At 60.1% G+C, this 23,024-nt stretch overlaps 2 protein-coding genes across 2 annotated transcripts; one reads left to right on the forward strand and one right to left on the reverse strand.

The window, feature by feature from the left end:
* Positions 1-621: 621 nt before the first annotated feature.
* On the forward strand, positions 622-14,762 carry THOC5 (THO complex subunit 5). Its single transcript, XM_009488581.2, has 19 exons — positions 622-827; positions 1,506-1,649; positions 2,307-2,420; positions 3,104-3,201; positions 3,848-3,994; positions 6,496-6,610; positions 7,126-7,258; positions 8,335-8,412; positions 8,792-8,832; positions 9,759-9,858; positions 10,351-10,459; positions 11,932-12,033; positions 12,314-12,410; positions 12,758-12,872; positions 13,385-13,488; positions 13,567-13,654; positions 13,796-13,911; positions 14,106-14,296; positions 14,554-14,762. Exons 1-19 carry the CDS (start codon positions 732-734, stop codon positions 14,615-14,617), a joined length of 2,052 nt encoding a protein of 683 aa, XP_009486856.1. The 5' UTR covers positions 622-731; the 3' UTR covers positions 14,618-14,762.
* A 1,549-nt stretch (positions 14,763-16,311) lies between these two features.
* NEFH (neurofilament heavy chain) lies at positions 16,312-21,529 on the reverse strand. The gene is given in 6 exon segments (XM_075718940.1): positions 16,312-17,262; positions 17,602-18,178; positions 18,565-18,689; positions 19,470-19,669; positions 20,748-21,465; positions 21,467-21,529. Coding segments are annotated over 6 exon segments (2,634 nt in total).
* Positions 21,530-23,024: the final 1,495 nt, after the last annotated feature.

Here is a 23,024-nt window from a genome sequence, read left to right on the forward strand (position 1 = left end):
CCGGAAGACCCCCACCCATGGGTGCCCTGATACACCGCGGTTGGGTCATGTTCCCCCCCAAGCCCGTGGACACCCCCAGTGCCACTGGGGACCCCCCCCATGCCTGCAGGTGCCCTTCTGTACCAGGACCCCCCCAAGCCCACGGCTGTCCCCACCGTGGGGGGAGCCGCTCCCCAGGGCTGCCCCCGTGACCCCGCCCCTTTACGGGGGCCACGCCCCCTGCCGCGCGTGGCACGCAGTCCTCCGGGTGGTGGTGTCCGCTAGGGGGCCCCTTCAGCGTCTGCCGCTCTGCGCCGCGCTCGTTCGCTCCGCGGGCGTCACTTCCGGGCGGCGCCGGGGCAGGCGGCGCGGTGAGCCGGGGAGCGGCCGGCCCGGGGGGGCCGGGGCCGAGCCGAGGTTGGGGGCGTCCCTGGTCTCGTGTGCTGGGGGTCTGGGGGGGCTCCGGTGGAGCGGAGGCCCCTGGGCTCGTTGCGCTGGGGGTCGGGGGGGGGGGGGGGCTGAGAGGCGGGGTGGGGGAGGCTGGGGGGCAGAAGGCTTGGGCCTGGCTGGGCGGGAAGGGGCTGGGGGGTGCAGGGTGGGGAGGAGGTGCAGGGGCTCGCTGGGCTGGGAGTCTGCGGAGGCCAAGGCAAGCTGGCGGAAGGGAGCCCGGGATAGCCCCCATCCCAGGCAGCTGCGGGGCCCCACGGACGACGGCTTTGCCTCTCGTCCCCCAGTCCTTGACTGGCAGCGCCATGTCGTCGGACTCCAGCAAGAAGAGGAAACCCAAGGTGATCCGCACGGATGGGGGCCTGCAGGAGGGCAAGCGGGGCAAGGCCGATGCTGACCAGGTAGGGCTCCTGGCTGCCCACATGCACAGGCAGAGCCTGCCTGCTGCGGCAGGGTGCTTGTGTCCTCCTGCCTTACAAAGGGCTGTTCTCACACCTGCTCTTTGCTGGACTTATTCTCCCCTTTGGGAAGTTGTGGGGCTGTTCCCCCCGAGGTGAGCCAGTTCCCAGTGCCTCTGAAACTCCTGCTGTGAATTTCTGAACTTGCTCCTGTCTCCTTCAGGAAACACAGCATTGAGGGAGTCAAACCTTTCTCTTGAGACATAGGGAGAGTAAGTACAAGGCTGAAATGTCCCATGTGGGTTTGCAGGTTGCCTTAAAACACTCCCGTGAGCAGCAGGGTAACCTGGATTCAGCCAAAGTGGAGACTGGGGTTGAAGTAGTAGTCACCTTCCCCAGTTTATCTGCTGTAGTAATTTGGATATACCTGGTGCAGGACAGATACTGGTTTAAACTTACAATGACTGTGTACAAGGCGACATGAACTCCCCAGGCATTTTAACGCCTGGTGGTGTTTGTGTCCAGGATTGTTAATGGAGTCCTTTTCCTGTGTGTAAAGTCTCCTCGGGCGTGGGATTAACGGACAGAGCCAGGAACTGAGACCCAGCAGTTTGTTTCCCAGTGTTCTTTCCAGAGAATGTAGAAGGAATGAGCCATAGAAAGTGCTTTCTGTCTTTGCAGGATGTTAGGTACTACAGTGAGGAGTGCGAGGTGGATCTCCGTGACCCCATCAAAGACTACGAACTCTACAGAGAGACTTGCCAGGAGCTTCAGAGACTGATGGCAGAAATCCAGGAGCTGAAGAGCAGAGGCATCAAGGACAACGTAAGGAGAAGCCTCAGTGCTTGATTTAACGTGTTCTGTTCTTTGATGTTTTTCCTTAATCTGAGAGGAATGGGAGCAGCAGCCGTGATGTCTTCTGGAGAGAGTCAGGAAAATGGAACAGCCTCCCTTAAATAAAGTAAAATACAATTTAGCTGAGGCATTGGTCTTGACTGAGTAGACATTATGCAGACTGAGTTCTTCTGAAGCGTGTCTGGGCTCCTCATGGGTTGTGCTGATGGGTCAGGGGCTGCTGGGGGAGGAATTGAGTCACTGCTGACTGCAGAGGGGTGGCCGGGCTCTCCTGTCCCACAGAGGCCTGTCAGCCTTGGCTGTGGCTGGGGAGGGCTTGTGCTGCAACCACCCGCACTGTCCTCTGCACAGCATCGTGGGCGCTTCCAGCTCAAACACCTCTGTTCCTACTGCCGCGAAAAGTCACTGGAGTGAGCTTGGAAACCTCCCCCCCATTTATTTCTAGTGGGTGACCTGTGAGTCTGGCAGTGGGAGGCTCCCTCAGAAGCCCTGGTGACATTAATTGTGGCTCCTTAGTGAAGCGTGGAGCCCCCTTTGTGACAGGACTCGCAGGAAGCGCCTGCAGCAAAGGGGCTTTGTGGTGAGAGGTGTCTCTCCTGCTTCAAAGACTTCTCTCCTGCCGCTCAGGCTTCGGAGATTGACGAGCGGCGGATTCAGAGCTGTGTCCACTTCATGACCCTGAAGAAGCTCAACCGATTGGCTCATATTCGGCTGAAGAAAGGGAGAGATCAAACACACGAGGTATAGAGGGAGCTGGGGGGGTGATGAATACAGGTCAGGATTTAGTGGGGTCAGAGATGGTGCCATTTCTGCCTGTTCTGTGTAGGGATGTGTGGGAGGAATTAAACACCAGTCAGGTCCTGATTTTCGAATTGGATGTTTATCAGGAGACTCCACTGTGGTGCAGCGGAAACTGTAATTATAATGAATGATGAAGGAGCGGTATCTGCTTCTGTCTCAAATGTAACGGGGAGTCAGAAGGCTCTGTCTTGAGAGCCTGGTGTGCTGCAGGCCTGAGAACCATGTATACGGTTGGCCCCAAAGCTCCTTATGCAGACTTCTTGGAGAGGTTTTCACAGTTAGTGAACAACGCTCATTTTCATTGTACCACTGAGGAAACTGAGGCACAGGGATGGGAGGGGACTCGGCCTGTGTGCCCCGGCAGGTCTGCCTTGTTCTGTGCTTTGTCCCTGAAATGTGCTGGAAGGGAGCAGAATCAGTTTGATGTCACGATTGTTTGGTTTCCCAGCCCTTGAAAATGTCTTTTTTCCCTAAAAAAATTGTTGCATACCCTAAAACCCGCTGTCCCTAGCTGGTATGGTGAGGAGGAGGGTGTGTTGGTGACTCCCTTTCGGGGTGTGTTTGCTGGGAGGGAAGGAGGTAACAGAGCTTCATCCCCTGCTCTGGCTATGTCTGTGTTTCAGGCAAAGCAGAAGGTTGACGCGTATCACCTGCAGCTCCAGAACTTGCTTTATGAAGTGATGCACCTGCAGAAAGAGATCACTAAATGCCTGGAGTTCAAGTGAGTTTGGCTGGGAAGGAGAGGGAGCGACTGCGTGTCTGAGATGGGGTGGAGGCCTCCAATGTTTGGGATCTCTTGCCACATTGCCTCAGCACGCTGCAGGAGGAGAGCAGGTGCTCCAGATGCCACCATGCACGGGAGATGGAGTGTCCCAGAGTTCTTGTGCTGGAACACAAGGGAAAAGGCTCATGTAGGGAGGAGGGAAGAAGACATCTATTGTGATAGAGGGACAGTGGAGGAGAAAATGTGTAAATGTCAAAGATGTGGCCACGCTGGTCTCTTCAAGGACTCTCTGGCCTCCATGTATCAGGAGTTTTCTTCCAAAAGTCAAGCATTCCATCATGCGTGTTGCATAGGCAGCGCTCTGAGCTGCTGCCGGGAGGGCTGTATTTAGGCTGATGCCTCTAAACAGTGCTTTGGTTAACTGTGCAAGGAAGGTGTCTCCATGAACGGAAAGACCCTGTTCAGACCTTTCCTCTGCTGAGTTCTGCTGTGGTTCAGCTCACTGATGCTGTGGTGTTTCATTTAGCAGAGTGAAGCTGGGGCACAGGGCACTGGCATTGACCGCTCTCCTGTGAGGCGTGGTTCTTTGGCCCTGATGCGGCATTTCCCACCCTTCCATGATCTGATCCATCTGTCCTTGCAGGTCAAAACATGAAGAAATTGAACTGGTGAGCCTGGAGGAGTTTTACAAAGAGGCCCCCGCTGAAATCAGCCGGCCTGCCATCACCCTGTCTGAGCCCCACCAGCAGACCCTGGCCCGCCTGGACTGGGAGCTGGAGCAGCGCAAGAGGTGGGTCAGTGACGTCTCAGTTCGGTGTCAGCCTGCTGCACTCCGAACAGACCCCCGGAGTGAGTTGCATGGCTACTGGGTGAAGTAAACATGGGTGATACAGGTTTTAACGTTCTCTTGAAATAATCAGCATACAACAAGTGACAGATTTGTTGTGTAACTGAGCCCTCAGCATGGAGGATCACTCTTTGTATAGACCTGGACTTGGTGAGATCCTTGTTTCATAGAACAGGGAGTTTTCTTTCACCTGCCTGATGAAAGAGAGCCCTGGGGGACCCTGGGGAGCAGAGCAATCTCCAAACCAGCACGAGCAGAGCCCTGAGCCAGCCACAGCCGCTGTGCAAGAGAGGCTGACTGGCTGGGACTGCACCTTGTGCTCTGGGTGATGACAGGAAAGACATCTTGGCTCTCCTGATAAGCCCACGTTATCTTATGGCATAACATCAGCAATGAACGTCGGCTCTGGCTTTTGGCTATCAAAGGAAGAAAATTAATTCTGTAGCTTGATGTTTCCTCAGCGTCTGCTTGGAGGCTCTTACAGCAAGGAACAGGGATGCCACCCACCATAGGGGTGATATTGAAGGATGGGCGGTTATGCGCTTCCATCCAGAACCTGGTTCTGCAAGATGTGCCACGTAGGGCAAAGTGTTTTGTCTAATGTGCTGTGGTGCAAGGAGCAAAATTAAGCCAGCCTGGCTTGGTGGTACAGCCTGGTGCTGCTGCTGTTCCTGCCTGCCTGTGCTCCTAACGCTTGCCACAGTGGAGAGCTGCCTGTGCAGTGCCCGTCTCATCTGCACTGCCCTGTGACGGGTGCTGTTGTCCTGGTGCTGGCAGCCACCACCTCAGTGCGGGCTCTAACTCCCCAGGTCCCTCAGCTGGTGACTCAGCTGCTCCATCGACTCCTGGCCCATGCAAAAAGCAAACATGATGCAATGTTCCTGTGTTTTGATAATGGCCAGCAGCTTTTCCACCCAGGCAGCAGCTGAGACCAGCCTTCTAGAAAGATCAGTCTGAACCTGCCGGTAGGTGCTGTGTGAGCAGGGCAGCTCAGCAGAGCTGACTAGCAAGAGGTGCTGCAGGTGGGTGCTGCATGGCTCTAATGCCTCATGCTTTGCCTTTCCCAGACCCTTCAGCTCAAACCCGGCTTCTTTTGTCTGGTGGAAGGCAGCTGTTTGTGCTACAGCTGAGATCCTCCAGACAGCTCTGCCTGCAGCACACACTTGCAGAGGAGCATTCAACCCAGAGATGTCTTGAGAATTCTCCTTAAAAATGGTTGTTCAGTGTAAACTGTGTAGAGGGCAAAGACAAGCTGAACTGAGCCTGTCCCGCAGTTGCATGTTGAGTTGCTGAGAAGCCTTGCAATTCCCAGCCCTCACCCCACAGTATCTAGGGAATGCCACCGTTCACTACTCGCCACTGTTGTGGGAAATAGCCCTTTCAGCTGCCTCAAGAGCAGATGCTGGTAGTGCTTTGGGGCACTCTCTGATGCTGCTGAGGTTGTTAGTGTCCATCTGTAACTGTCATGTTGTGGCGCGCTGGATTTGTCTTGGACTCTATTCTGAAAGGTGCCTCTTTAACGGCGTTACAGGGATCTTGGCTGCTCTGACTAGCTCGGGAGCTCAGTAGAGGCGTCTGAAAGCTGAACTTCAAAACTGTGTTGTGTCGGAGCTTGTTGGGGTGTGTTGACCCAACACAAACACAGTTTCGCTTGGAAACAGAAGCATTTCAGTCCTGCAATGTCAGGTCTGTCGCTCCCCCTCGGGGTGGGGAGGTCCTCTGTGCTGCAGGTGCTCTTGTCTGGTGGGGAGCAGGGTCCTGAGAGGAGAGTGCATGAGCCCCCGAGACCACCGTTCCCCCTGCCGTGGTGGTGGCTTGTGCTGGGCAGCACACCTCTTTATGCAGCTTTCCCTGCTGCTGCTTTCTCCTGGGCAAGAGGGTGCAGTCAGCAGCAATAAGGAGATTTAACATGTTCCCCCTAAACATGAGCATATCGAGTGCTCAGAGGGTCATGGTGAACGTGCGTTTTCCTGGGCTTTCTTATGCAGTTACAGAGGAGGACTTGCTAGTGTATTAAAACTCAAGTCTCACAAGTTTGACTAAGGAGTTGATGTGACATGAAGCGACTCTGGTGATACGAAGTGGAAAAGCCTCTTCAGGAGCTTGGTGGGGTCAGCAGGGCTCCGTTGGCGTGGCTGCTGGCAGCAGAGGCTGGCGTGGGAGTGGGTCTGCTGAGGGAAGATCTGGCTGCTGTCCCTTCTCAGAGCACAGCACAAGGTTGAGCTTCCACTTTCTCTCCCTGTTCATTTTCCAGCTCTAATCAGTTCCTTTCTGCCTCCACTTGCCCTTGGCATTAGGAGGTCTTTGTTTGTCACCATGTCTGAGCTCTCCTGGTTCCTGCAGTGACTTTTGTTAGATCAGGAGAGCTGGGGCTTGTGACCCAGGCAGGCCCCAGCAGGCTTTGTAGCTGTGATGTGTGGCGGTAACCAAATTCCCACCCCTAGGCTGGCAGAGAAGTACAAGGAGTGCCTGACCAGCAAGGAGAAGATCCTGAAGGAGATTGAGGTGAAGAAGGAGTATCTGAGCAGCCTCCAGCCTCGACTCAACAGCATCATGCAGGTACTTGAGCTCTGCAGGAAGGGGAGAAGGCCTTCGGGGCTGAGCTGGAGTCATGCTCCGAGGGCTGTGTTAGAGAGCTGCAATGCCCGGGTTGATTGTGCTTTGGAGATGTTTCACTCCCAGTCAGCGTGGACGAGGGCTAGATCTGCCTCGTGCCAAGACTCCTCTGGAGTCTCCTTGTTTATGCGGCAATTCCTGCAAAACTGTGGATGCAGGAGTCATTAAGTGGGCCTTTCCCTGGAGAGCGATACACAGTTCTAGCCCCTTGTGATTGCCTCAGGAGGGAAGAACAGGAGAAGGAACTGGGTTATTTTCAGATCCAAAAGTTTTCCAGCAAAGGAGAGCTGCCAGCCCTTCCCTGGGGGCTCGCCGTGCCCATGGCTGCATTTAACCCTGCACCGCGGCTGCTGTGCTTGTTTCCAGTCTCCCACTTGCCAGCTTGGGGTGAAGGAGGGTGTGAGGAGGGTGAACTGTTCTGTTTGCAGTGGCAAAGGTTAGCCCTCTTGTTCCCCCAGGCCTCCCTGCCTGTCCAGGAGTATCTCTTCATGCCCTTCGACCAGGCACACAAACAGTATGAGACAGCCCGACACCTCCCGCCGCCTCTCTACGTCCTCTTCGTTCAAGCCAGTGCCTACGGTCAGGCTTGTGGTGAGCACTGAAGGGGGAGCGCAGTCCTCGGTGACACCACGAGGGGCTGTCACCAGCCAGGGCTGGGGGGCAATGTTCCCCCCATGGGCCAGACTTCACTCCTGCTTTCAGAAAGCACTGGTCTGGGGACACTTTGGGAGGTCCTTTTTGTCTCATCTGCTCTGCTGCGGGATTCCAGGGCAGCAGGGTGGCCCCGGGGCCAGTACAATGAGGCAGCAGCATTTGAAACCTTGTTTGCTCAGCTCCCTCACTGGAAGAACTGCTTGGGAAGCTTGCTTCTCACCTCTGCCCCCCCTTCTCAAGGTCGGCAGGGACATCCCTGCAGCCTATGATCTGGCTCGGTGCTGATGCGGCCTCCCGAGGGCTGTCACCCCATGGGTGGGTGCTACGTTGTGCCACCCATGGTGACTCCAGAGCAGGCAGTACCTCTGCCTGCCCTTGCAGAGGTCCTTCCCCACAGCTCACCTGAAAACCTTCGTCCCCTTAGGCAGCTTTGTATTTCAAGGGGCTTTCTGAAGCCTCCCTGAGTCGGGAGGGATTTCCCAGCAGGGCTCAAGATCCCCTTGGGCTGTCTGCATCTCCTGTGCAGAGAGGGCTATAGCATAGCATGAGAGCTGCAATCCCACCTGCTCTCATGCCGCTCTGGGAGTGGGGCAGGTGTCAGAGGAGCATGGAAGGACCACGCTGTGGCACTTGGCCACACCACGTCCCTGCTAATGAGTACCTGTAGCCCTGATGACCCAGCTCCTTGCTCCCTGCTTGTGCCAGCCAGACCCCAACCCCTCTTGGCTCTTGATAAAGATTTGGCATTTACAGTTTCCAGGGACAGTCCCTCAAAACCCAGCATTTTCCCTCCTCTGATCCCATCCTATGCAGGAGATCCAGCCCTGCGGTGGCCCTATGGAGCCATCTGGACAAGTGCCTCTTCCTACTGACCCTTCATTTGAGCATCCTCTGCCACTAGACTTTGCCTCATGCAGCCATGAACCAGGAGCTTTCTGGGGCAGGTCTGCTTCTAACTGCCTTTCCCATACAGAAGTGGGGTTTGTAGCTTAGTTTTTGTGTCTCCTCTGTAGATAAGAAGCTTGTGGTGGCCATTGAGGGGAGTGTAGAGGAAGCCAAAGCCCTGTACAAGCCACCTGAGGATTCACAGGGTGAGTTGGGGTGGTGTTGCCACAGGCAGGATGCCTGATGCACTGTGCTTGTAGGCAGAGGAGTTGGGTAGAGAAGCGGGTGGGTTTTTGGGTGGGTGCTGAAATGGTGCAGTGCCTGGTGTTTGCGCTGCTGGCCAAAGTCCCTGGCAGCTGATCCCCTCTGTCCCCAGCTCCCCTTCCTGAGAGTTGTTCGCAGCCCCTCATCTGTTGGAGTGACCCCTGGTACTGGAGGCATGTTCCTGTGTGTCTGCATCCTGCTAGGGCCCTGCTTTTAGGGAGATGGTGATGTCTTGGGGAGCTGTGGTCTGGGAGAAGGGGCTGGTAGTGGGAAAGCTGCTGAGCCCCAGGCGGTCCCACTTACTCCCCTCTCTTTGCACAGATGACGAAAGTGATTCTGATGCGGAGGAGGAGCAGACCACGGTAAGGGATACCACTGTCCCCTTCTGGGTCCTCTCCCAATGCCGTATCATGGGCAAACCGATCCGTGCCTACTAACTGGGAGGTGCTGGCAGAGCTGGGCCTGAGTGGGGCTGGGAACTAGTCCCTACACACTGCGAGAGTGTGTGTAGGTGCACTGATGTTAAATGCAGCTGTTTCTTGAGAGGGGAGAGGTGCCATTTCCAGTTCCTGTCCCGAATGCAGGAGAGTGAGGGTACAAATCTACCTGGCTCATGTCCCACCATGCTTGCATCGCATCCGGCAGCAGTGGCCGCCTCTCAGCTCTCCGGCTGGAGCTGTTCCACTTTGTATAAATAGCCTCAGGCTGGGGAGGCTGGCATCCAGTGGGGAGGGTTGTGTGTCTGTCCCCTGCCATCTGCCAAAAGCGTTAAGCTGAACTCTGCACCGGAGGTTGTTCAGTGCTCCCTCGAGGCGGTGTTTAGGTCCTACAAGTTGTAACTTCTGGATGCTGGGGAGAGGCCGTAGGCGCTGGATGCCCCCAGCATTGAAGCCCACAGGAGTTCTCTGCCACCACTCCCCACACAAAGCAGCAGCACCTGCTGTATTAGGCTGTTGCTGTGGGGAATGGTGAAGGGAAGGGTCTCAGCTTCTGCCCCTCAGGTGGGGAAGCTGTTGAGGCCAGCAGGTCCTTGCCCTGTCTCACAGGGGCAGGGGTGCTCCTGGGAGCTGAAGGAATGACAGGAACCAGAGCTGCTTTGTCCTTGCCCTGCAGCAGGGCAAGGGTTTCCAGCTCTCCTCCCTCCTCAGCGCTGCTCTGTGGCTGCTGTGCTGGGGGATTGGGGAACTAGACTGGTGGAAAGGGAAGAGCAGTGGGAGAGGAGGGTCGGGGCCGAGGGTTCCTGAGGAGCAGTATGAAGGGTCTGACAGCTCTGTTTCACCCTCCCCAGAAGCGGCGCAGGCCCACCCTGGGTGTGCAGCTGGACGACAAGCGCAAGGAGATGCTCAAGCGGCACCCCTTGTCTGTCACTGTCGACCTGAAGTGCAAAGGTAGGCAGGTACTGGTGGCTCTTGGTGGAGAGTGCGCAAGGGTGCATGACAGCAGGTCAGGGAGCAACCTGGCAGCAGCGTGGGATCCTCGGGGAGAGCTTGGGGTGCAGAGAGGCTTTCTTGCCCTCAGCCCTGCTGCCCCAGAGGAATGAGCGTGGCCTTCCAGGGTAGACTGAACAAGGTGGTTTATCAGCTCTGTCTTCCAGAGCTCCTCTTGCCCTCGTGAGTGGGGTGACCTTGCTCTGAAACTTCCTCTCTCTAGTTGGGAGCTTTTCTCTTTTGTGGTGGGGTCTTGGGCCTGACAGATAATGCCTGGCAAATACTGATGGGACAGTGTTAGAGGTTACAGTGCATCGGTTGCCAGTTACTCCCCATGTTGCCTCTCTGCACCATTTGGTGTTGTCCTAGCAGGGGGGGCATGTATATATATGCCCCTCTGCAGAGTGCTCGAGCTAGAGCAGACAGCAATGCTGCCCTTCTCTGTTGGTGCAGATGAGAACGTGCTTCACCTGACGTTCTATTACCTGATGAACCTCAACGTCATGACGGTGAAAGCCAAGGTGACCACTGCTGTTGAGATGACAACTGCCATCAGTGCTGGGTAAGGAGAGCCCTGGGGGCACTGAGCCCATCAGGCAGTGACCCCTCCGCTTGCCATGAATGCCCTGCCATGCTCTGTTCAGAGTGACCCATTGGCAGAGCGATGTAGTGCCAAGAGCAGCATGTGGTGGCAATGTCCCTCTGCTGAGCTGTAGCTCCTGTGCCCAGTGGGCCAGGGGCACTCCACGCCCAGTTGCCTGCTCCCAGCAGGTGAGGTTTTAACCTCAGTCCCTCACCGTGCCTTGCCTGTGGCACCTTAAGGGCCTTTGTGCAGAGCTGCAGTTTCAAAGTGCTGTCTTGGCTTGTCTTTTGGTGAGCAAAGGAGTTGCCAAAGAGCAACAGCTCCATCTCTGCCTTTGGGGAGGGCTTTCATCTTGTACATCCTCTGCCCTGCATTATCCTTGCCCTTCGCTCCAGGGCCTTGCCAAGAGCCCTGCCAGGCCACCACAGCCCAGGCAGCATCCCCCTCCTCTCCCTCTGTCATGACAAGCCAGGGGCAGGGAGGTTGGGAACCTCTTAGGGGAGCAGTGCCACACCTGTCAGGAGCTGGGGGAGAACCTCTCCTTGTCACATTCAATCACCCTCTTGCAGCTGAACTGCTTTCCTCCCTCCTGCAGCCTGTGCCTGGCAGCTTCCTTCACCTGCCTGCTCTGCAGGTCACCTTGTCTTGAGTGCCGGAGATGCAGCTGCCTCTCCCTGGGCTCCCGAGAGACTGCTGGAGCCTGATTTGTGTGAGGAGTAGCTGAAATGGCAGCTGTGGGAGCCTGCCCAGGGAGCTCTGATCAGCTGTTGGCTCTCCTGTGGCCCTCCCTGGGCCAGGAAGAGGTGCCTGAGGAAGAGGGAGGTGGGAAAGGCTGGTCTGGGCTACCTGGAAGCAAGTGCTGCCTCCCAGCCTGTCCCATATGAGGCCGCTCAATCCTCTTGGGGTTCTCTTTTCCCTATAGGTACCAAAACCCCTCTGTGACAGTAGCTGGAGTATCTCTGCAGGGCTCCCATGCAGGGTGCTCCCTCCCTCACAACCAGTGAGGCTGTGGCTTTGAGCCAAACCCCAAATCCTACAGCCCTTTATGCTTGGTCAGGCTTGCGAGTACAGTTAGACATGAAGAATTTTGTTTCATTAAGCAGAATTCCTCTGCTTAAGCTTGTTGGGTGGCAAACAGCCATCAGGCCGTGCCCTGCCTATGCTGGTGTTGTTTTCTCCATACACATCAGCGGTTTTGGAGTTAACACACTGGATTGAGCAGCTTCCTGGGAAACTGGGGAGCTGGTGCCCTGTGATTTCTATCTTCCGTGCAGCCAAGGAGGAGACAGATCTCCTTTCAGACTGGAATTAGGGGAAAGCCATTCTGGTCTTGAAACCCAACTCATGGAGCTTGTAATCCCCTTCTCTGGGCTCGGAGCCTGTTAGTGGCTGCCCTAGAGAGACATGGAGCCCAGGCTGCTGCTGATTGATCTCTTCCCTCCTCTTGCCAGTGACCTGCTCTCCCCAGACTCCCTCCTCAACTGCCTCTATCCAGGAGACCATGGGAGGAAAACACCCAACCCGGCCAACCAGTTCCAGTTCGATAAAGTGGGGTGAGTGGGGCACTGCCCCACACAGCTGGGGCAGATTCACCCAGGCAGTTGGTGTGAGTGCCCTGCTCCTGGCACGGCATGTCCCTCTCCAGTGTGTCCTGGAGGGCTCAGTGGCTGGGAAGCCGGTGTCCTGCCAGTGGGCATCGGGTGGGCTCACCGGGCATGGCTTGGGGTGCAGGTGAAAGAAGCACCTGCTCCTTCCGGCTGGCTCGCAGAGCAGGTCGGGGGGGGATGGTGGGGGCGTGATCTGGGGTGGCATAACCCTTCCTTGTCCCCACAGCATCCTGACCTTGAGTGACTACGTGACAGAGCTGGGGCACCCCTATGTGTGGGTGCAGAAGCTGGGCGGCCTGCATTTCCCCAAGGATCAACCTCAGGTATGTCACACCTCCTCCCCTCCTGTCTCCCCCAGAACGTCAAGCTGGGCTTTGGGAGGTTTTGGGGGTGGTTGTCACATCCTGTCCTGTCCCCGCAGACCCCAGAGCTCCTGCTGGCACTCAGCCGCTCCCAGACCTTGGTGCAGCCTTGGCTGGGATAGGCTCAGTTGGGGTAAATCTGTGCCGCAGGGCCACACCAACGTATTTGATCTGTCGCATGTGATAGTCTAAGCAGTGACTCAACTGTGTGCCTGTCCCTGTGGCTGGGTGGGGTGGCTTCTGGACCATGGGGTCCCCAGTGAGGGCCCACAGGCTGATGCGATGGTGACGGCCACTCCTGCCTGCAGCACACAGTCACTGCGGACAACTCGCTGAGTGCCAGCCACATGGAGCTGACTGTGAAGCTGCTGCGGACAAGGCTGCAGTCCCGCCTGGCTCTTCACAAGCAGTTTGCGTCCCTTGGTGAGTGCCTGGCTCCCCACCCTGTGCCTGGGGACAGGGGGTGCAGTAGTAGGGTCCTCTTGCAGAGGAGAGCTGACTGATGTCACCTTTAATGGTGCTACACATCTGCAGTGCCACCCTCAGTGTTCCCAGTTGTTCCCTCTGTCCTCGGCAGTAGCGGGGCTGCAAGGGCTGCCCTGTTTTTGGTGGGAGAGGAAGGCTGTGCCCCCTCTTGATGCCCAGCACCCCTTTGGGACTGGCCATCCTTGCGCCGGGAATTGATTTGGGACATGGTGGGAGGTGAACCACACACCCACGCATGTCCTGTGCCTGTTGAGAAGGCCAGGTATGCGCTGCCAAGGCTGCGAGCTCCAGTGGGATCACAGCCGAGGCCTCCACTGCTCCTCTCTTGGCACCTGACAAAGGTGTTGGAAGGATAATGATGTCCCCAGGTTTTGGAGCATCCCCACCTGCAGGACAGTGACAGAGCTCTGTCCCCAGCCCTGCTCAGGTGGCCTTGTCCTTGGTTTCAGAGCACGGCGTTGTGCCAGTCTCCAGTGAGTGCCAGCATCTCTTCCCTGCCAAGATTGTCTCGCGCCTGGTGAAGTGGGCTGCTATTCCCTATGAAGATTATGCGGTAGGTGCCGAGCGTGAGCCTTCCAGCTCCCGCATGGCGCCAGCAGCTGCTCACTTCTCCTCTTGTCTCTCCTCGCAGGAGCTGCCCTACACTAAAGATGTGATAGAGGCCGGCTTGGCTGAAGACACTCACCTCTACTACATGGCCCTGATAGAAAGAGGAACAGGTAGGCACATTTCCGTCCCCTGGCTGTTGCTAATTCCTACACTGGACAGCCCCAGGGCAGCTTCTGGGGGTCTTCATGGGAAATCCCCCCAGCTGGAGGCCCTGTGGGCTGTGGGTGACATTTCTTCCCTGCCCTGCTCAGCCAAGCTCCAGGCCGCTGTGGTCCTTAACCCTGGTTACTCTACACTGCCGCCTGTCTTCAGCCTCTGCCTGAACTGGAAAGGAGAGCGAACCAGCAGCAACGATGACAACATTCGGGTAACTCGGGGCAGTAGGAGAGGAGGCTGGAGAACTGCTGGCTTTTGGGGGGTGTTCCTAGTGGTTCTGTGTCCATAAGTGAGCTGGTGGCCAGGTAGCTGAGGGCAGGCCCACAAGACCTGCTGGATGCAGCTGTGGGTCCTGGGAGGGTAGAGCACAGACCCAAGCCTGTGCTATACTGGTCCCTCTGCCAGGCCATGGAGAGCGAGGTCAACGTGAACTACAAGGAGCTGTGGGGGCCCAAACCGGGCTACCAGCTCCTCACCAACCAGCTGCAGCGCCTGTGCATGGTGCTGGATGTCTACCTGGAGACGGAGCCCCACGACCCCAGCGTGGAGGGGCCCAAGGAGTTTCCCCAGGAGAAGATGTGTCTGCGTCTTGTCAGGTGAGAGCCTGGTGTCATGGGGGACCCTGGGGCAGTGAGGAGCTGGGCCGGGGCTGAGGGTGGTGACAGGGACGCTGGTGGCACTGCTGTCCCCTGGAGCATGGCCTCGCCTGACCTGGTGCCAACCTTGAAGCCTCTCCTTTAGCTGCTTGTGGGGATCTGCTCCCCGCGGCTCGGCAGTACTGTGGGACCAGGCCTTTTCTGTGGGTGCCATGGGCTTCCTGATGCCTGTGGGTCAGCCTCTCCTTCTCTTCCAGGGGGCCCATGCGCCTGAAGCCCTTCAAGTTCAACTACCCTCAGGGGTTCTTCAGCCATCGCTGAGCACCCCCTGGGCACTGGCTCTGACCTGGGCCTCGTCCTGTCTGCAGGGTTGGAGCATCCCCATCCCACCATTTCAGTTTCTTTTCTGAGGTTTTGGGTTTCATATGAAGATTTTTTAGCCAAAGGGATTAAATGCTGGACTGAAGGAAAAGCGTGTGTGTGCCCCATCTGTGTGGAGGACTGGGATGTTGGGGGGGACCCATGGGGGCTGCAGCAAGTCCTGTCCTGTGTCTCTGGGCTCTGGCAGGGATCTTGCTGCTGGTACATCCCCTTGCCTGGGCCGCTGCCTGCCTCTGGCCTTCCCTCCCCACTGCAGGGCCTCGGCACCGCGGAACTGAGATGGCTAAAAACCCAGATGACTAAAAATAGTCCCTTTCCAGAGCCCGCACTGCAGCCCGAGCCTGTCCTTGCCTGTGCCGGCTGTGAGCTAGCTGACTCGGCACAAACCCCGCAATGAGGGGGGGGCTTCGCTGCTTCCCTGGGCTTGGTGTGGGAGCAGAGCAGTGTCCTGTGAGAGGCAGGACCTCATGGCACCGTGTGAGGGGTCAGGGCTTGGGGTGGGAATCCCATCACCCCAGCTTGCCCTGCTTGGTGGGCAGAAAGTTGGGATGTGCCCCCTCTCTGGCATCTTGCAGCTCCCTGCTGTGGGTCCTGTCCCCACTCCCAAGGCCATCATCCCTCCTGGCTGCCAGCATCTCCACTTCTCCCCTGTGGGTGATTTCTGCCCCAGGAAGGCTGACAGAGACAGACCCTCTCTGTGCAGTACCTGCAGTCAGCACAGTGCTGCAGCACTCGGGTTAAACCAGGGCCTACCAGCCCCCGGGGAGCTGCGCCTTAAAAAGGGAAGGAAGGCAAAAACCAAACCACTGAAATCCTTCGCAGAGCAGCGGGGGCTGGCCCTGTTTCCAGCCCCTGTGCAGGCAGCCCACCAGGACACAGGGCCCTTTGTGCCTGCCATGGGGTGGGCTCACCCTGCAAGGGCTAGCCTGGGCTGTCCTCTGGGGAAGGCAGCTGGGGCCCCAGAAAGCCCCATGTCACACACACACCCCCCCCCCCCAGCCCTGGGTGACAGATACCAGCCCCCCAGGCCAGGCTTTCCCACCTTCCCACCATGTCTCCCTCCCACCCAGACAGGAGGCCAGCAGAGCCAGGGTGTCTCTGTAAGCACTTTATTTGGTTATTGCACAGAAAGCAAACAACAGTGGGCTGAGGTTCCTAGTGCACCGTGTGTCTGTGAGCGTTCCTGCAGCAGCCAGCCTCTCCCAACTGAAGCTGGCTGCAGCCTGGGTCACCGCTCGGAGGAACAGTCATCACCCCCAGGCCAGGGAAGGACCCTGAGGACCCCACCAGCCCCTGTCCCAAGCAGCTAGAGCTCTGCATTGCACTCATCCATCAATTGCACATACATTAAATAAATGCACTTTTTGGAGAAGGGTGGTCGGTTCCCCTGGGGTCTCTTCTCCTCGGTTATTATTCAAGTGTTTACATGTGGCGCTCGGCGTATATCACATTCTGCTAGGGAAGCTATCGGCCAAACTGCTGGGGCAGGGCAGCGAGGGGCTGCATCTCTCACACGGACATATTGCTAAGGTAAAGCCTGGCCTGGTCGGGGGTCCCCACCCTGGGCCCAGCCATCAGAGGGGAGCAGAGTGGCGCCCGCGCCCAGAGGTGCTCTTTGGCGCCTGGGGCTCTGCTCACTTCTTCCCCACAGCGGGTGCCGGCTCTGGGGCTTTGCCCTCCTTGCTGGAGGGGGCCTCGGCCTTGGGGGGCTCTTTACTGGCTTTGGGCTCATCTTTGGGTTTCGCTTTAGCTTTGGGCTCCTCCACCTTCTCCTCGGCCTTTGGCTTCTCAGCCTCCTTTGCAGCCGCTTTGCTGACCTCCTGCTGAGGTTTTGGCAGAGCCTCCTCAGCCTTTCCTTCTTCCGCAGGCTTGGGGCCCGGCTTGGTGGTCTCCTTCACCTGTGGGGCCACAGGCTCTGGCACAGCAGCCGCCTTCTCTTTGGGCTTCTCCTCCACTTTGGCTGGGACATCCTTCTTGGGAGCTTCCTCTTTCCTGCCCTCCTCAGCTCCAGGCTTGGAGGGACCCTTCACCTCCTTGGGATGCTCTTCCTTTGCAGGGGCTTTTGACTCCTTTGGAGGGGAGGGGGTGGGCTCCTTGGCTGGAGCTGCTTCCTTCTGTGGAGACTTGGCCACCTCCTTCACAGGAGACTTTACTTTCTCAGGGGACTTCACAGCCAGGGTCTTGGCCTCCTCTTTTGAGGGGGTTGGGGGCTTCTCTGGGGACTTCACAGCTGGGGTCTTGGCCTCCTCTTTTGAGGGGGATGCAGGTTTCTCTGGGGACTTGACAGATGGGGTTTTGGCTTCCTCTTTTGAGGGGGGTGCAGGTTTCTCAGGGGACTTCACTGCTGGGGTCTTGGCCTCTTCTTTCAAGGGTGTTGAGGGTTTCTCTGGGGACTTCACTGCTGGGGTCTTGGCCTCCTCTTTTGAGGGGGGTGCAGGTTTCTCTGGGGACTTCACTGCTGGGGTCTTGGCCTCCTCTTTTGAGGGGGGTGCAGGTTTCTCTGGGGACTTCACTGCTGGGGTCTTGGCCTCCTCTTTTGAGGGGGTTGGGGGCTTTTCAGGGGATTTGACAGCTGGGCTCTTGGCCTCCTTTGAGGGGGGTGCAGGTTTCTCTGGAGACTTGACAGCTGGGCTCTTGGCCTCCTCTTTTGAGGGGGATGCAGGTTTTTCTGGGGACTTGACAGCTGGGCTCTTGGCCTCCTCTTTTGAGGGGGATGGAGGTTTTTCTGGGGACTTCACTGCTGGACCCTTGGCCTCCTCTTTTGAGGGGGATACAGGTTTCTCTGGAGACTTGACAGCTGGGCTCTTGGCCTCCTCTTTTGAGGGGGATGCAGGTTTCTCTGGGGACTTGACAGCTGGGCTCTTGGCCTCCTCTTTTGAAGGGGATGCAGGTTTCTCTGGAGACTTGACAGCTGGGCTCTTGGCCTCCTCTTTTGAGGGGGATGCAGGTTTTTCTGGGGACTTGACAGCTGGGCTCTTGGCCTCCTCTTTTGAGGGGGATGCAGGTTTCTCTGGGGACTTGACAGCTGGGCTCTTGGCCTCCTCTTTTGAGGGGGATGCAGGTTTCTCTGGGGACTTGACAGCTGGGCTCTTGGCCTCCTCTTTTGAGGGGGATGCAGGTTTCTCTGGGGACTTGACAGCTGGGCTCTTGGCCTCCTCCTTTGAGGGGGATGCAGGTTTCTCTGGGGACTTGGCCTCCTCTTTTGCAGGAGACTTGGCCTCCTCTTCACCCTCTGCTTCAGCTTTCTTCTCTTCAGCTTTTTCCACTTCACCCTCTTTCTCAGCCTCTTCCTCCTCTGTGACCTCCTCAGTCACCTGTATTTCCTCTGTCTGCTCCTCCACAATCACTGTCTCCTTCTCAGATTTCTCCGCCACCTTGATCTTCTCCTCACTCTTCACCTTGATGTCAGTGGTGATGCTGGGAGCCTTGGGGACCACCTCAGGGAAGGAGATCATCCCAAAGCCAGACTCGATCCGATATTCCTCCCCTTCTAAGAGCTTTCTGCCAGGAAGAGACCAGAGAGCAGGGCAGTCAGTGATTGCTTCTCAGCCAGCTCTCACCTCCTCCCATGACCAGGAGATGCCAGCCATGCCCTGCAGCTCCATCTCCCTCCTTGCCCTGCTTTGGAGTTGCTGGCTGACCCTTCTGCTCCTACACCCTGGGTTGTGCAGTTTTCCTCACCCTTTTCTCCACAAGCCATGTGCAGGGCTGGGTCACCCAGTTGGATGTTGCCCACCATGGTCGTCTTGGAGGATGGATGAATGGTAGGTCTCTTTCTCACCAAGAGCAGCCCAGGTGTTAGTGAGGACCCTCAAGGAGTGTCCCCAGAGACACCAGCACTAGGGACTGGCTGAGACCCTTCTACCCTCCCCTTGCCCACCCCATACCTATAGGCAGCAATTTCAATGTCCAGGGCCATTTTGACATTGAGCAGATCCTGGTACTCCCGGAGTTGAGCTGCCATCTCCCATTTGGTGTTCCTCAGCTCACTATCAAGCTGCTGGATGGTTTCCTGTAGGCAGACAGAGCAACTGGTGAGATGGGGGGTGCCAGTCCCCAGGAGCAGAGGGACACAGGGCACCCCTAAACAGTCCCCTGGTCTCCAGAGGAGGGACTGCTCACGCAGCACCAGGGTGCCCTCACAGAGTGGTCTGCAGCCACCTCCCCCTGCAGACACAGAGGGAAGGGGACGCATCTAGGGGCTGTTTCAGTGTGTCCAGGTCCCTTGCGGGGACTGGCGTGAGCTCTGCACCACCTCCGATGAGAGCTGCACTGTGGCCAGCTGTGTCCCCTGCCCTCCCAGAGCTCCCTCCAGCAGGGGCAAGCTGTGGGAATGTTTCGAGGACTTGGGTGCATCTGGTGGCCACCAAACCCCAGCCTGAGGCTGATGGGGATGGGGCATCACCCTGGGGACAGTGTTTCAGTCCATGGCCATGACATTGTGCAGCCCTCTGTGCTGCAGCTCCCAGCTCTGGGACACAAGACACAGCCTGAACCCTGGGCATAGTTCATTGGTGTTTGTGACCAACACCACAGGCAGCTCAAGGCCAGACAGAGATGTGGGACAGCTCCATCATGGGTGAGGGACACAACAGCCTGGATGCAACCTCAGGCTCTGGGTACCAGATCACCAGGAGCTGGGGAAGGGTGGCTCTAGACACAACCCTGAGTATTTGCCACAGGTCATCACCATCTCTGAAGCTAAAGCACCAGCGCTGCTCCTCCCTGGCAGCTGAATGATCCCTCCCTACCAAAAGACAGGTCTGGGATGCTGCCCACTGCGCCACGTTACCTGGTAGGACAGGACATCTGCATGATGGCGCTCCTCCGAGTCCTGTCTCTGCCTCTCCAGTGACTCCTGGGTCCCTTTGAGGGCTTCGAGCTCGGTGGTCTTGGACTGGAGCTGGCGACGGTACTCGCAGATCTCCTCCTGGGCCACGCGCATGGCATCTGTGTTCACTTTGGCAACCTCCGAGAGCTTGTCCAGCCTCACTACAACAGGGAAAAGGAGAAGCTGCAGGGAGGGAGGGAGGCTGCAGTCTCCCCTTCTTGGGGAACCTCAAACCCTTTAATACTGCCCACCCCCCGTGTACGTGTCCTCTGCAGAGCTGGCGCCGGCTCCCTGGGTGTGCCGGCTTCACCGGCCCTTGCCCCGTCTGTGCTCACGCCGTGCCGGGGAGGTGAAGGTGCCCAGGCAGGGCACCCTGGGCTTTGTCCGGTGCAAACCCACGCTGCAAACCTCCCTCTCCCCTTCAGCTCCTGCCACAGCCCCCGTGACCTGAAGAGCTGCCTGCTCACCCTGCACCCACTGCCCTGCCACGCCCAGCCCCTGCCGCATGCACGGTCCTGCGGCGGGGCGGGGGGCTTTGCCGCAGCGCCCCGCAGCCACCCCGGGGGCCGGGGGGGGACAGAGCCCGCTGTTCCCGGCGCCCCCGGGGGCAGCCTCCCCCCGCGGGCAGTGCGCCCGTGGGTGCCGCGCCCGCCGCTGTCCGCGGTGCTGAGCCGCCGCTGTCCGCGGTGCTGAGCCGCGCCCCGCCGCCGCCCAGCACGCCCGGGGGTGCCGAGCCCCGGGGTGCCGAGCCCCGGGGTGCCGAGCCCCGGGGTGCCGAGCCCCGGGGTGCCGTAGTGCCCCACCCAGCAGCGCAGCAGGGACACTCCCCGCTGCCCCCCCCGCGGCGGGGATGTGGCACCCCCCCCCTCCCTCCCGCGCTGCAATGCCCTCCCCGCAGCGCACCGCAAGCGCTCCCGGCCTCGCCCCGGCGGGGAGGGACCAGTAGGACACCCTGCAGCATTAGGGAGGTCCGGCACCCTGAAAACTTGGGGGGGGGGGGGGCCGGGGCAGTGACTATGCCACTCTGCCAGAAACGCACTGCGGGGCGTGGGAGGCAGCGCACCCGCAGACACCGGGGAGCTGGTGGCAGGGGTGGGGTTGCCCTAGCGTCCTCCCGGAGCGCCGGAGATACAGGGGGGGCCCTGCTCCCCCCGGGGCGGGGTTGCCCTAACGCCCTCCCGGCGCGGGGTGGGGGGGTGCTGCCGGCGGAGCTGTCGCGGGGCGCGGGGGGGGACTCACCGCGGAACCACTCCTCGGCTTGCAGGGTGCTGCGGGCCGCCGTGCCCTCCAGCTGGGCGCGCAGGTCGCGGAGGGCGGCGGTGACGCCGGGGCGGAGGGCGGCGGGGGGCTCGGCCGGGGGCTCGGGGCGGGCCCCGCGCAGCAGCGCGCCCACCTCGGCCCGGTGCTGCCGCCGCAGCAGCTCCGCCTCCTCCCGCAGGGCCCGGGCTCGCTCCTCCAGCGGCCCCCGCGCCCGCTCCTCCTGCGCGGAGCGCTGGGCCAGCCCGCGGGCCGCCGCCTCCAGCTCGGCTCGCTGCCGGGCCTCCTCCTCCAGCCGCCCCCGCAGCGCGGCCACGTCCTCGGCCAGGCGCGACCGCTCCAGCCGCAGCTGCCCCTTCTCGGCGCCCAGCCGCAGGACGGTGCCCCGCATGTCGCGCAGCTCCCGCGCGTACAGCTCGCCCATGGCCGAGCGCCCCGCCTGCTGCTGCCGCAGCGCCGCCGCCTCCGCCGCCAGCGCCCGGTTCTGCTGCTCCAGCGCCCGCACCCGCTCGATGTAACCGGCGAAACGATCGTTCAGCACCTGCAGCAGCTCCTTCTCGTTCCGCGCCCGCGGTTCGCCGTTCAGCGAGTCCAGGCTCTCGGTGGAGGAAGCGGCCGCGCTGCCGCCGCCGCCCCGAGCTCGCCCCACCGGTCCCGGCCACGAGTGGAAGCCGCTGGAGGCGGCGGAGCGCGGGGGGAGCGCGGCCCAGCTCCTTGCGGAGCCCCGCCGGGGGGCCCAGCAGCGTCTCCAGCATCAGGCTCATGGCGACCGCTGCCCTCGCTGCGGCACCGCCGCCGCCGCCGCCCGCTTTATAGGGCTCGGGGCGGCCGCTCCGCCCCGCCGCCGGCGACGGGGACGGGCCCGGCACCGCCCCGCGCCGCCGCCGCAGCCCCGCGGGTGCGGGAGGACCCCACGGCCACGCCCCGGGTGGGGAGCGGGGCCCCGGGATGGGGAGCGGGGACCATGCGAGAAGGGAGCGGGGACCCGCCGGGGGGAGAACGGGAGCTCCCAGGGCGGAGCGGGGACCCCCGGGAAGGGAGCGGGGACCCCCGAGGACGGGGCGAGGGGCCCGCAGGCAGCCCCCCGAAGGGGTCACGGACCCCTGGGCAGTGAACCGGGACCACCCAGGGCAGAGCAGGGCCCCGTCCCGCCGTGGAGGAGAGTGGGGACCCTCGGGGGGCACAGGCAGCCCCCTCCCACGGGGAGGATGACAGAGCACGGACGCCCGGCAGGGGCAGACCCCCCCCCCCCCACTTTGCGGCCCCTCGGGGATCGGGTGCTGCTTGGGGCCGGGGCCCTGGGTTCCCGCCGGCTGCACCGGGAGGGGCCTGGGCTGCCAGGAGGGTCCCCCGGGACCCCCGCCCCACGCGGGCAGGGGACGCCCCTGCGGGGTCCGGGGGGCTGCAGGCAGGAGGGGGTGGAGGAGCCAACGCGGGCGGGAAGGGGCTGGGGGGGGCGGGTGTGTGTGTGGGGATGTGGGAGGGTGGGGGGGTGTGGGGGTGTGAGGAGGGTGTGGGGGTATGGGGGTGTGTGGGGGTGGGGGAGTGCGTGGGTGGGGGGTATGGGGCGGTGTGGGGGGGGTGTGTGGGGGTGGGGGTGTGCGGGGGGTGGGGGTATGGGGGGGTGTGTAGGGGGTGTGTGGGGGTGGGGGGTGTGCGTGGGTGGGGGTATGGGGCTGTGTGGGGGGAGGTGTGTGGGGGTGTCCTCCCCCACCTCGCCCCCCGCAACCCGCCCTTGGGGGCGGGAAGCCCAGCCCACCTGCACACGCGCAGCAGCGCCCGGCCAATCAGCACTCGTGGTTAATCTGGCCAGTCAGCACACTGAGGCCAGCTAGCCAATCAGCACAGCTGTAGCCCAGCCAATAAGCATACAAAGAGCTCAACCAGGCAGCAGGTACCTACAGCTCAGCTATCCTGCAGGTAAGCAGAACTCAGCCAATCAGCAGCCAGAAACACGATTCTAGCCAATCAAAACTCGGGTACGTCCAGCCCAGCCAATCAGCATTCCCGCGGCACCCCGGCCCTGGCAGGGGCGCTGGCCTCGGCCCCCCGCGCGCCCCGGTGCATGCCGGGCCGGGGCAGCGCCGCGCCGCGCTGCCGGCGGCAGTAGGGCCCCACCGGCCCCTCAGCCCACAAAAGGCGTCGGAAGCGGGCCCAAGCGCGGCTGAGGCTTCCCCGCCGGGAGGGGAGAGGGCGGCCGAGCGCCCTCACCCTCGGCAAAGCCGCTGTTTTGCTGAGGGGCACAGCAGCCTCCGGGGT

Source organism: Pelecanus crispus, chromosome 11 (genome assembly GCF_030463565.1).
Source record: "Pelecanus crispus isolate bPelCri1 chromosome 11, bPelCri1.pri, whole genome shotgun sequence".
Taxonomy (NCBI): Eukaryota; Metazoa; Chordata; class Aves; order Pelecaniformes; family Pelecanidae; genus Pelecanus; species Pelecanus crispus.

Coding starts and splice junctions, on each gene's coding strand:
- THOC5 (XM_009488581.2), top strand. CDS start 732: ATGTCGTCGGACTCCAGCAAGAAGAGGAAACCCAAGGTGATCCGCACG. Junction 12,034..12,313: donor TTCCAGTTCGATAAAGTGGG/GTGAGTGGGGCA, acceptor TTGTCCCCACAG/CATCCTGACCTTGAGTGACT. Junction 13,489..13,566: donor TTCCCTATGAAGATTATGCG/GTAGGTGCCGAG, acceptor CTCTCCTCGCAG/GAGCTGCCCTACACTAAAGA.